This window comes from Microcaecilia unicolor, chromosome 1, assembly GCF_901765095.1.
Source record: "Microcaecilia unicolor chromosome 1, aMicUni1.1, whole genome shotgun sequence".
In the NCBI taxonomy this organism is placed as follows: Eukaryota; Metazoa; Chordata; class Amphibia; order Gymnophiona; family Siphonopidae; genus Microcaecilia; species Microcaecilia unicolor.
Window position 1 is genome coordinate 187,233,608 of NC_044031.1, and position 13,012 is coordinate 187,246,619.

At 40.9% G+C, this 13,012-nt stretch overlaps 1 protein-coding gene across 1 annotated transcript in view; it reads right to left on the reverse strand.

Annotated features, from left to right (window-relative positions):
• The window catches only part of LOC115472425 (transmembrane channel-like protein 2), a 143,002-nt gene that overhangs the window by 81,100 nt on the left and 48,890 nt on the right, over positions 1 to 13,012 (reverse strand). The window contains 1 exon segment of the mRNA XM_030206743.1: positions 506 to 595. Coding sequence (XP_030062603.1) covers positions 506 to 595 — 90 coding nt within the window.

Here is a 13,012-nt window from a genome sequence, read left to right on the forward strand (position 1 = left end):
TATTATTTCACAGAAAGGGTGGTGGAGGCGTGGAATGGCCTCCCGGTGGAGGTGGTGGAGTCGAAGACTGTTCCAGAATTTAAAAGGCATGGGATAAGCATGTGGGATCACTACGAACAGGTAGAATTGGGGGTTACAGAGGATGGGCAGACTGGATGGGTCATATGGCCTTTATCTGCCGTCATGTTTCTGGTACAGAAATGCCTGGAATAACTCTCATTCAGCCTCGACTAAACTTTGGACAGTTCTGTTCCACCCCAGCACTAACCAGCTAGTGCCGCAGTGGTCTGTACAGATATATTCAGCAGAACTACTGGGTAGTACCACTAAATATCCAGGTTGGGTCCAGTCAGTGAAAATTATCCAGGTTGGAGACACAACTACCCAGATAACTTGCTTTGAAAACTGACCCCTGAGAACTTCCCAAAATAGAACATTCTGCTGGTTACCCTAAAGCTTGTGTGATTGAGGCAAACTTGTTGTCTGCTGTTTCTGGATTGCCAACAAGATAATCCCAGCTTGTAAACATCTTCCAACTAAAATTGTAGTTGCATCATCAGAATCCCCTGTGCTTTCATGAACACCTGCTGCCATTCTGCAGAGGACACAAAATAGTAATCAATATTAGCAACAGAATTTGGAAAGGAAAGATGAGACATGCACATACCAGTTTTTCTTTCAGTAAGGAAAGCATGCTAATATGTATACTTTTGAATTTTCAAAAGTTTAAGTGTATTTTTCATAGAAAAATTACTCTCACAAATTACTAAATGTAAATGTTTGGGGATAAGTTTCCTAGATATTATTTTTAAATAATTTATTAACAACTTTTGATATACTGACCCTTTAGGAGAAACCTAATCAAAGTGGTTTACAAGATAGTTCGGCAAAGATCTGTCAATACCATAATAACAATACCAAAACCCATAAAAAACAAATGTAATATACTAATGACCACCATTGACATATAGCCAACCCAACATATATAACAACAAAATACAAAGGGCCCTGTGTACTAAGGCACGCCAGCGTTTTTTAGTGTGTGCTAATGCTAGAAACACCCCATATATTCCTGTGAGTGTTCTCTAGTGTTAGTGCCACGCTAATTTTTTAGCACACGCTAAAAATGTTAGCACGCCTACAGCGCAACTAGTAAACAGGACCCAAAATAATCTCTATCATTATGGAGCCCTTTTACAAAGGCGCACTGAAAAATGGCCTGCGGTAGTTGTAGACGCATATTTTGGGCGTGTGCAGAATCATTTTTCAGCGCACCTGTAAAAAAAAAGCCTTTTTAAAATTTTTGCTGAAAATGGACATGCGGCAAAATGAAAATTGCTGTGTGTCCATTTTGGGTCTGAGACCTCACCGCCAGCCATTGGCCTAGCAGTAAAGTCTCACGCGGTAACCTGGCGGTAATGACCTATGCACGTCAAATGCCACTTGGCACGCGCCCAATACATGCATCTGAAAATAATTTTGGATGCATGTATCGGGACGTGCGGCAAAAATGAAATTTACCGCATGAGCTATGTGGTAGCTGGGTGGTAACTCCATTTTGGCGTGCGTTGGGTGTGCATAGAGGCTTACACGGTTTTAGTAAAAGGCCCCCTATAATCCATAAATAATCAAAAAATCCCATCATATATTCATCAAACGTAATAGTAATATACAGCCAAACTACCACTCCATCTACCGAATGAGCCAATAATGATAAAAGCTAACCCGAAAAAGAAAAGGTTTAAATGTTTCTAATCATATTCAATATGCAGCTCATATGTGTCTTTTGTATTCGAACAGGATTTAACTGTAGTTGTAAGAATGTTTTTTTGTAACTCACAGAGCTTATTTTGTGGCACAAAAGTCTGGGTTTACCCAGATGTGACTAAGGTATGTAGAGAGAAGAGTATTATTTTTGGCTATAAGAGTTGAAACTTGTCCTTTGGGCACATCTTTTTTTACTAGCATATCCATGTAAATGTCTGGTCTGATATTCAGGGTTGAAGTAAGCATTTTTTGACCCACAACATCCGAGACCTTTCATAGGTATGAAGATAATCAATAGAAATAAAATAAAACAGAAAAGAAAATGATACCTTTTTATTGGACTAACAGTACATTTTTTGATTAGCTTTCGAAGGTAACCTTTCTTTATTAGACATGTTTGTACAGCGCTGCGTATGCCTTGTAGCGCTATAGAAATGCTAAATAGTAGTAGTAGTAGTAATTATTTTGGATCTGATGAAGAAGGGTTACCTTTCAAAAGCTAATCAAAAAATATACTAACGTTAGTCCAATAAAAAGGTATCATTTTCTTTTCTCTGTTTATTTTATTTCTATTGATTACCTATAAGAGTGGACTAACATGGCTACCACATCTCTCTAGATATGAAGAAGTATCTCGAATGGGACATTAACTTCATAGAACAATCATTGATAGTATAAGATGGGTTAATTTCAGTTTAGGGCCTTTCCTTTGATTATTTTCTTAGGCTATCTCCTGTAAGTTTCAATCTACTTCCCCTTTATTAGTGACCTAAGGAGGAGTTTGTTTAAATTCTTGTATTCTTTTTCTTGATTCCCTGTATGACCTTTTTTTTGTATTTAACAAGCGGTGACTTCTAATTTTGTTGCAAATTATAAATAAATCAATGCAATGTACCAAATAACCACCTTGACATGTAGTCAACTCCAAAATATGTAAAAACAATATACGTTGGAGGGCATAATCGAAACGGAAACGCCTATCTCCATGGGCGTTTATCGCCGAGAACGGGTCCGTAAAGGGGGCGGGCCGAACCGTATTTTTGAAAAAATGGACGTTTTTGAGCTGGGCGTTTGTTTTTTTTTAACGATAATGGAAACTAAAAAACGCCCAGCTCAAAAACGTCCTAATCTGAGCCATTTGGTCAATGGGAGGGGCCAGGATTGGTAGTACACTGGCCCCCTGATATGCCAGGACACCAAATGGGCACCTAGGTCAGTGCGGTGGACTTCAGAAAAAGCTCCCACATGCATAGCTCCCTTACCATGGTGCTGAGCTCCCAACCCCCCTCCCCCAAAACCCACTACCCACAAATGTACAACACTACCATAGCTCTTAGGGGTGAAGGGGGCACCTACATGTGGGTACAGTGGGTTTTGGAGGCCTCCATTTACCAGCACAAGTGTTACAGGTGGGGGGGGATGGGCCTGGGGCCACCTGGCTGAAGTGCACTGCGGTACCCACTAAAAGTGCTCCAGGGACCTGCCATACACGCAGGCCTCTAGGACTGGTTGCTGCTATATAACATTGGCACACCAGTTGACACCTTGAAGACTAATCTCTCCGAATACGTCCTTTATTGGAATAACCGCCTTTACTCACAGTTAACTGCAGATCAGAGGTTGGCCCCACTGGCAACGAGTCTCCCTGGTACTGAGATGAGCAGTAGGTCAGAGCTGGCAGAATGCTGTACAATGCCCTCTTTCAGCCTCATTCAAGGGAAGAACTAGTTGTCTAACGTGGCTAACACAGGAAAGGGAACTAAAACTGGCTTACAAAATGGCCACTACTGCATGGACTACAACAGGAAACACAACAGGGCACACTTGACCCAGTAGGCAGGGGGAAATGCACCATGGGAGAAGAGCCTACAATACCAACATCGTGAGACTGTAACACAAGCTAATGAAATCACGGAGCCCAATACCCTACACCCACCACAATGCAATGCTGATGTGACCCTGTAGTGCACCCGAGAGCACATCTGAACCCAGGGAAAGGCTGTGACAGGATCAAACACATTCTGCTGTCATGGAGGTGGGTATGGCATTTGAGGCTGGCATACAGGCTGGAAAAAAAGTTTTAAAGTGGGTTTTTTTGGTGGGAGGGGTGTTAGTGATCACTGGGGGAGTCCGGGGAGGTCATCCCCGATTCCCTCCAGTGGTCATCTGGGCAGTTGAGCACTTTTTTGGGACTTGTTCGTGAAAAAAAAAGGGTCCAAAAAAAGTGACCCAAAATTGCAGTAAAAACGCCTTTTTTTTTCGATTATCAGCTAAAGACGCCCATCTCTCCTCGGCTGATAACCACGCCCCAGTTCTGCTCCACCATACCTCCGACACGCCCCGTCAACTTATATTCGTTTCCCTGCGATGGAGTGCAGTTGGAAACGCCCAAAATCGGCTTTTGATTATACCGATTTGGGCGCCTTTGCGAGACAAACGTCTATCTCCCGAGTTAGGTCGCACTGTAGGCGTTTTTCTCTTTCAAAAATAAGCTGGGAAGTAATCTCCATCGTTATAATCACAATGAAACCATTCAAAAAATCCATCATACATTCATTAAGCGTAACATGTAATATACAGCCAAACTACCATTACATCTAACCGACTGAGCCAATCATGATCCCACAAAAGCAATCTGAAAAAAATGATTTTAAATTGTTCAAATCATATTTCATATACAGCTCATATGGAAGGGAAATCCAGAGGGTAGGAGTTAGGGGGGGATGCCCCTCAGAATTTCTCATGGAATCTGCTTTTGCAGGATAATTAGAAGGGATTACTAATTGATTTGAGATTGGGAGCAGAGCACCTTACTAGGACAAGATGGAATTAATAGCTTAGGGTCCTGTTTACAAAGGCGCACTAGTGTTTTTTAGTGTGTGCTAACCATGTAGACGCCAATAAGAATATTCTGGGCATCTACATGGTTGGCACATGCTAATTTTTAGTGTGTGCTAGAAATGCTAGCGCACCTTTGTAAACAGGGTCCTTACTTAAGTAAAGAGGAATTCCAGAATAAAGGGAACCGTTTTAATAAGGGGCCCTTTACTAAGCTGCGTAAGCATCTATGCATGCCCAACGTGCACCAAAATGGAGTTACCGCCCGGCTACTGCATGGCTCTTACAGTAATTTCATTTTTGGTGTGCATCCAATACACGAGTGAAGATGAAAGGGGATAGATTTTAAAAAAATCTGATGAAAATCTTCTTCTTTACAGAAAGGGTTGTAGAGGCTTGGGATGGCCTCCCAGTAAAGGTGGTGGAGATGAAGATTGTATCTGAATTGAAAAAAACCTCTGGACAAGCATAGAAGAACGCTGAGGGAGAGAAAGAGATTGAACAATCTTTATCTGCCATCGTTTCTACATTTCTATGTTTCAACTTAGGGGGAGGTTATGTTATCAATGTGGACTACAGTTAAGGTGGGGGTTTCTCCAGAAGTTGTGCTATTTAAGTTTTAACAATTTTTTATTGATGATTTGTTGACACAAACAAACATATTCTGAATAAGCCAATAGAACATTGGTCAAATAACTACAATGGCAACACAGAAAGTTGTGCTATTTTAGCATAGGATCCAATGGGATCATGTTCTAAAATAGCACAACTTGTGCTAAAATAATCCATCCTAATAGTAGACCACATTGATAACTTCCCCCCTTAGTAGGTGGTTTAGATGAGCAGATTGGATAGCCATATAAAGCCAGATTCTACATAAAGTGCCTAAAAATCCATGCGGCCAACATTTCACCTAAGCAAATTCTATAAGTGGCACCTAGATTTAGGTGCGGTATATAGAATATGCTTAGTTGATATCCCAGTGCCTAAAACTACGTGCCTCCATTTATACACCAATGAAAATGTGGTGCAAATCACTGCACACAGATTTATGCACACTGGGCCATATTCTATAACTACGTGCGTAAGTTTTGTAATGCCCATGAAACACCCATTTCCCCACCATAGCCACGTCCCTTTGAACCACGCACATTAGAATTTAGGGCACAGTTCATTACAGAATACGCTTAGCAGTTGTGTGCGTAAATTCTAATTATTGCCAATTAGTGCTCATTATTGCTTAAGTGCTGTTATTAAAGCTGATTAGCCAATAAGTTATGCATGTTGTTATAGAATATGCCTGTATTTTGGTGTGGATCTCTAGGCATGCTATATAGAATTCAGCAGATAATCTTTATCTGCCATCGTTTTCTACATTTGTATGTTTCTATGTTTATTGCATAGGTCCCATGGTGTTATATACTGGAGAGATGGCAAACGATTCCTGTGCTAATTTCTGGTGAATTTATATTCCAAGATATATGACCTAAACATGTGTCCCTACTGACACAAAATGTGATAAAACTCTTTAGTGCATCAGTATTACATTTGAAAAGTGCACCTACATATATTGCACAAGGGTAACATGAACAGAACAAATAAATGAGGGGTGACTAGTTTCCTTATCTGATTACTGCACTGCCAATGATAGAACAGCTTTCAAAATATTCAATGACATCATAATACCCTCTGATCTTTTATCTGTGCTAATTCAGCCATATTTCTGTACATGTTTTATTTAATCAATTACCATCAATGTGAAACTGAAGTCATTCACTGCTACCAGTATTTAATATGTTTGACTGAAATTTGGAATAGAATGACTTTGGCATCAAATATTCAAAAAAAAAACCCCTATGAAATTATTAAATTAGTTGAGCAGAAGATGCTTTAGGAATAATACCAAAACTCACCCTAGAATGAATTGTTACACCTCTTCAAATATAAGTTCACCTAAGCATGGTATGTCATTATAAAATTATTAACAGTGCGTGCTAGAAACATAAAGCGGTGATGTTATGAAATGTACTTACGTTCTTATACTACATCAGACTATACCCAAATACACCAATTCCAACCAGAAAATATGACAGTGGCTGCCTATACTGTAACAGCCAATTGCACGTTGATTATGTAGTAGCCATAAAGAGAGCAGAATATTTTGCATACCCTAAAAAATAAACAAAATTAAAGCTGAGGATTTCTCAATGACAAACTGCAAGGATGAGTGATTAACTGGTTATGTTACAAGACATCTCTTGAAGGAGTTGTCAACTACAACAAGGATTCTCCAATCCAATCCTGGGACACATGCAGTCAGCCAGGTTTTCAAGATACCATACAATACATGAGATAGATTTGCATACAACAAAGGCCAGTGCTTGGAGATTTATCTCCTACGTATTCATTGTGGATATCTTGAAAACCAGACTGGCTTGGTATGTCCTGAGGACTCGGGTTGAAAACCCCTATCTACAACACCTCATAGCTTCTTGGATATTGCCATAGAAACCTAAAGCAGTTCCACTGAAGTCAAGGGAGTTTCAGTGAGTTGCCAATCAATTAATGGGCATGTAAGAAGAAAATGTATTCCATAAGTGATTTTACAATATATCAACCTTTTTCATGAAAATCTTTACAGTAGGATTTAGTGACAAATCTTTCACATGAAAAGTGAAAAAAGGTGATTTTCTTGAAATTCATATTGAATTCTACAGAAGAATTAGCAAAATCAATGGTCAATACTATGGATGCACAAAGAGAAAATATATGGCCTATTTAATTATTTGGGGCTGCCTTATACCAAGCTAGGGAATGCATTAATTGCTTCATTTTCCTATGCAGGAATCTGATTATGCCTTTTTCAACATGCAAAGTTCCTCTGACGATATTAGCTCCCAATAGAAAAAAATAGGAATTTTTCAGAGTAGGTCTATAATGTGAACACGATGACAAATAAATAAATAAATAAATAAACCTGTGCACTTTCAAACCCCACACTACCCCATTTACATACTCTCTGAATTACTTATTCACCATGGCTCCATGAGAAACTAATAAAGAAATATACACCACTCAGAAATAAAAAAAAGTCATTTATTGGTGTGAGAAAGCTAACTGCTAGTTCCCGAGCAAGCTGCAGTATCCCCCGAATTCTATGTGGCACCTGAAGTTGGGTGTGCAAGATGTGCGCCCAGTTATAGAATAGTTTCCTATACAACCCAATTAGCTAATTGGTGCTAACTTAATTGGAGATGAGTACTACTACTACTAATTCTTATTTGTTACATTTGTATCCCATATTTTCCCACCTATTCCAGGCTCAATGTGGCTCACATATTACCGTTAACGGCGATAGCCAATTCCGGTATGAACAAATACATGGTGTGAATAATACAAAGTGATATTGTAGTGGGATGAAGAACATGTATGATAGGTTGGATTGGGGGGTCTTAGAGAGGGAGAGGGGAGGAAGGAATCAAGTAATGTTCATTAAGGTCTTTGGTTTCATTATGACGTAGGTGTCCAGGTATTTTATGTTGAGACGGTGGGGTACGCTCTTCTGAACAGGTCTGTCTTTAGTGCTTTCCGGAAGTCTAGATGGTCGAGCGTAGTTTTTACTGCTTTTGGCAGTGCGTTCCATAGTTGTGCGCTTAAATAGGAAAAGCTCGTTGCGTAGATGTATTTGTATTTGAGTCCTTTGTTGCTTGGGTACTGAAGATTTAGGTATGATTTGTGTAGATTTTATGGTGTTTCTGGCTGGCAGGTCGATGAGGTCTGTCATGTATCCTGGTGCCTCGCCGTAAATTATTTTTACATTAACAAGCACTAATTGGCATTAATTAGCAGTTATGCACATAACTGATTTATGCCCCTATTCTGTAAACCGAGCACCTAACTTCTATTCCATGCAACTCCAAAAGGGTGTGACCAAGGGAGAGGCATGGGTGGGTTGAGCACAGAGTTACAGAATACTTCTATTTCTGCATCTAACTGATAGTAGTCAGATGTGAGTATATATATCAGCTTTTGGTAGGCGTAAATACTCGCACCTAAAGTTAGGCATGAAAATAACTTAAGCGGATGAAAAATTCTAGACCTAGTCCTTAGTGGAGCACATGATCTGGTGCAGGAGGTAATGGTGCTGGGGCCACTTGATAACAGTAATCATAATATGATCAGATTTGATATTGGCTTTGGAGTAAGTACACACAGGAAATCCAACACGTTAGCATTTAACTTTCAAAAAGGAGACTATGATAAAATGAGAAGAACGATGAAAAAAAAAACTTAAGAGGAGCAGCTGTGAAGGTCACAAAATTTATATCAGGCGTGGATGCTGTTCAAACATACCATCCTGGAAACCCGGGCCAAATATATTCCACCTGACATGATTATAAAGTGAGGTGAAGGAAGCGTATTTGAGCTAAAAGAAAATTCTTCAGCATAGCCACAATTCTACAAGCATTTTAGAAAAGGGGAAAGGGAAAATGGGACTTGATATACCACCTTTCTGAGGTTTTTGCAGCTACATTCAAAGTTGTAGACTTTGCTGAACAGGAAGCCTTTTGTAAAATACATATAAGGAGTCAGCAAATGTACAAGAGCATCAATCTCACCAACTTACACATCATTAAAAAAAGTAGCATTCTGTACAAACGATAATAAAGAGATCTATCTATATCTATCTGTCTATACACAGTGGTACGGCCAAAAAAGTAAACCCCTTGAGTTTTGTGCTGTTTTCTCAGCAACTGCTTGGAATTTCAATGTGAAACTTTACAGCTTTATTTGTTGTTACTATTTACCATAGGCGTAGTTTGACTGTTTCATTTGGGGGGCAAAAATGGGCGGAGCATATTAGCATATCATTTGCATATATACATATGCAAATGAATATGCTAATATGGAGGAAGGAAATGAAATTTACAGGCAAATATCACAGAGGCACATTTCAAAAGCTGACATTTCAATTAATAAATATGAATAAAATAAACTATTATTTACCTTTGTTGTCTGATCATGTAGTTTTTTCTATTCGCTTTGATCCCAGTGTCTTCTGTTTTATGCAGTGTCTTCTTTCCAGTAGGCTTCCCTTCTGCTCCCCAACCCTCCCAGTCCCATCCATCTCTTGCTCCTTCCCTCTGCTCCCCACCCTTCCCAGTCCCATCCATCTTCTGTTCCTTCCCTCTGCTCACCATCCCTCCGTCCCATCCATCTCTTGCTCCTTCCCTCTGCTGTGCCTGACCTCTCCAAATCCCATCCATCTCCTGGTCCATCCCTCTGCTCCCCACCCCTCGCAGTCCATCCATCTCTTGCTCCTTCCCTCTGCTCCCCACCCCCCCCAGTCCCAACCATCTCTGCTCCTTCCCGCTGCTCCCCACCCCTCCCAGTCCCATCCATCTCCTGCTCCTTCCCTCTGCTCACCTCCTTCCCAGTCCAATCCAATTCCTGGTCCTTCCCTCTGCCCCCCCCCCACCCCTCCCAGTCCCATCCATCTCTTGCTCCTTCCCACCCCTCCAGTCCCATCCATCTCCTGCTCCTTCCCACTGCTTCCCCCCCTCCCAGTCCCATCCATCTCCTGCTCCTTCCCACTGCTTCCCACCCTCCCAGTCCCATCCATCTCTGCTCCCTTCCCACTGCTTCCCACCCTCCCAGTCACCATCCATCTCTTGCTCCTCCCTCTGCTCCCCACCCCATCCCAGTACTATCCATCTCCCCACCCCTCCCCCCCGCGCGAGGTCCAAGATGGTGACTCCGTTTACCCCCTCTCTTCCTCCCTCCCTCCCTCCGGCGCAGGCAGCAGTCTTTTCCAGCGTTCCTGGCAGCTGTAGCGATTACCCGCTGCCTTCGGTCTGCCCCGGAAGCCTTCTCTTCAAGTTCCTGTTCCCACCTATTGCGGGAACAGGAACTTGAAGAGAAGGCTTCGGGGCAGAGCCAAAGGCAGCGTGTACAACGCTACCGCTGCCAGGAACGCTGGAAAAGACTGCTGCCTGCGCCGGAGGGAGGGAGGAAGAGAGAGGAGTAGACGAGAGACGCTCCTCTCCGTCCGCTTGGCTTCCTGCCCTCTCTGTCTGCGTCCCGCCCGAAAGGAAATGACGTCAGAGGAAGGCGGGACGCAGATAGAGAGGGCAGGGAAGCAATCGGACGGAGAGGAGCGCGTGCCTGCATGTGTTTTTTTTTTTTTTTTTACACTTTTTTTTTTTTTTTTTTAACTAATGGCGCGGCAGCGCCTCGCGTCGTTTGGGGGGCACTGCCCCCCTCGCCCCCCCCAGTCTACGCCTATGCTATTTACATTTATTGCTGAATGGAATGAGATTATCTTTAAATAGGGTGAAGTTACAGAGTTTTTAGCATGACCACCCCAGCGATTTTCACACTTTCACAATGTTTGCACTGTAAACAAACCATTAGTTGAACCCCCCCCCCCCAGGGTGTCAATGACTTCACCATGACATAGATTTTGTCTGAGGAGGAATGTTGGAGGCCTATCACAAGTTCCACCCAAAGCTGCAAAAATCATAAAGCTCAAGGGATCATGCAGATGACCTGGGACAGCCTGCCACAGGGAACGATTGATAAGGCTGTTAAAAACTCCCCAAAGTGACTATAGGTCTCTGTTAAAGCTAGGGGTGGATACTTCGACCATTCAAAGTGACTGCGAAATTCTGATGCATTGTTAATTGTATCATTTGAATGAAGTTATTTCGCTGTGTTTTTAGCTCAAACATTTTTAACGTGCTAAAATGTCAGTCACATCAACATAGCTTAAGAGAATTAAATGTTGTTTAATAGTAATATGTAAGTATGATAACTGAATAAGTATGGTAAAATTTCTCATTGAAATTCAAAGCGGTTGCTGAGAAAATGGCAAAAAACTCTAGGGTTCCTTTTTTTTTTGCATATAAGTGGCATTACATAGAGCTTTACACATGTGAGTGCCAGGAATGCATGAGCAGGTGCTAATTTCAGAACATGAAATGCATGTGCAGGTGCTAATTTCAGAACATGCATGTGCATTTGCCACCATGTGTATATTTAAGTGACAGGTTTCACAAGACTGAATGCACTAAGAGAGCCAGTAAAGGAACCGAGTCAAATAGCTGTTCCCTTATTTATTAGTTGTATTTTTAAAGTGATATTAGACACCACTGAGGTAAGCAAAGGTGTCCCCTTGATCACTGATGAGTCCGCAGTCCAAATGAGCAGGTAGCTAACACTTATACCAGCCTTGCAGTAGGTGTAAACCCCTATAGGGGAGTTTATAAGAATATATGTGGACTCCCACTGTAAAATAGGAAATACATATAAAGGCTTTTCGGACTGCCATGAACACTCCTTTAAAATCTATGTATCTCATGCTTGTCTACATGTGTACAAAGTGGCACTGCCTACATGTGTAAATACCACTGTTGACATGTATAGATACCACACCAACTCTTCTAAATGACCTTCTAAATATTTGAGAAGACTGATATTAGCTTCTTTTCTCTCCTAGAGGTCAAAGCTGCCAGGGATGAATTGACCCTAATTAATAATAGGGCTAATGACTTGTAGCTAGTCTCATGTAGCAAGTAATTGTCTTAGGGCTGTTGTGTGACTACTACACCAAACTTCAGCCTTAGAGAAACTGGTGTCATACTTAAATTTACCTCAAAATCCCACAGAACAGAAAAATCCATAGCTGTTTTTTCTTCACTCCTTGGAACGGTCTTTCTAGGCAAACTTCCATAGGGCAAACCCCATCAAGATCTGCATCAGGGAGAGGAAATCACATTTATCAAGGAATTGTCCACTGTTTATGGGAAGTGACATACTCTGAATATGAATTAACTTCTTTTCCCATTCATAGAACTGATAGCTTTCTGATCTATATTTACACAACAGGGTGAAATAATAAAGACAGTGTATACTACCATGTCTATTTCTAATGTCTTCTATTTTTCAAGATGTATTGTAAGCCACATTGAGCCTTAAATAAAAAATAAAAATAATAAATAAAATAAAATAAAATATTCAGTATCAGTAGAAACTGTAATTATTCCATAAGTAGCATTTTTAATGATATTAACTGACAGGCACTGAGAATTTATTTATTTATTTATTTGCTGCACTTGTATCCCACATTTTCCCGCCTATTTGCAGGCTCAATGTGGCTTACAAATGGTTACTGAACGCTGAACCTGGATTATGTGCTCCATCAATTTCACCAAGTTCAATTCTTTGCCTATATAAGACAGGTGTGTGCATTCTACCTCATAGATGTGGCATCATCTGGACAAAACATGGTCAGTGTGGTGATATTTGATTAGCAATTTTCTATGTGAGAAATTTAAACAAAAATGTACTTTAATTTAAATTCCATATCAACTTAATACATATTCGAAATGGTTACAATTTTTGTGAA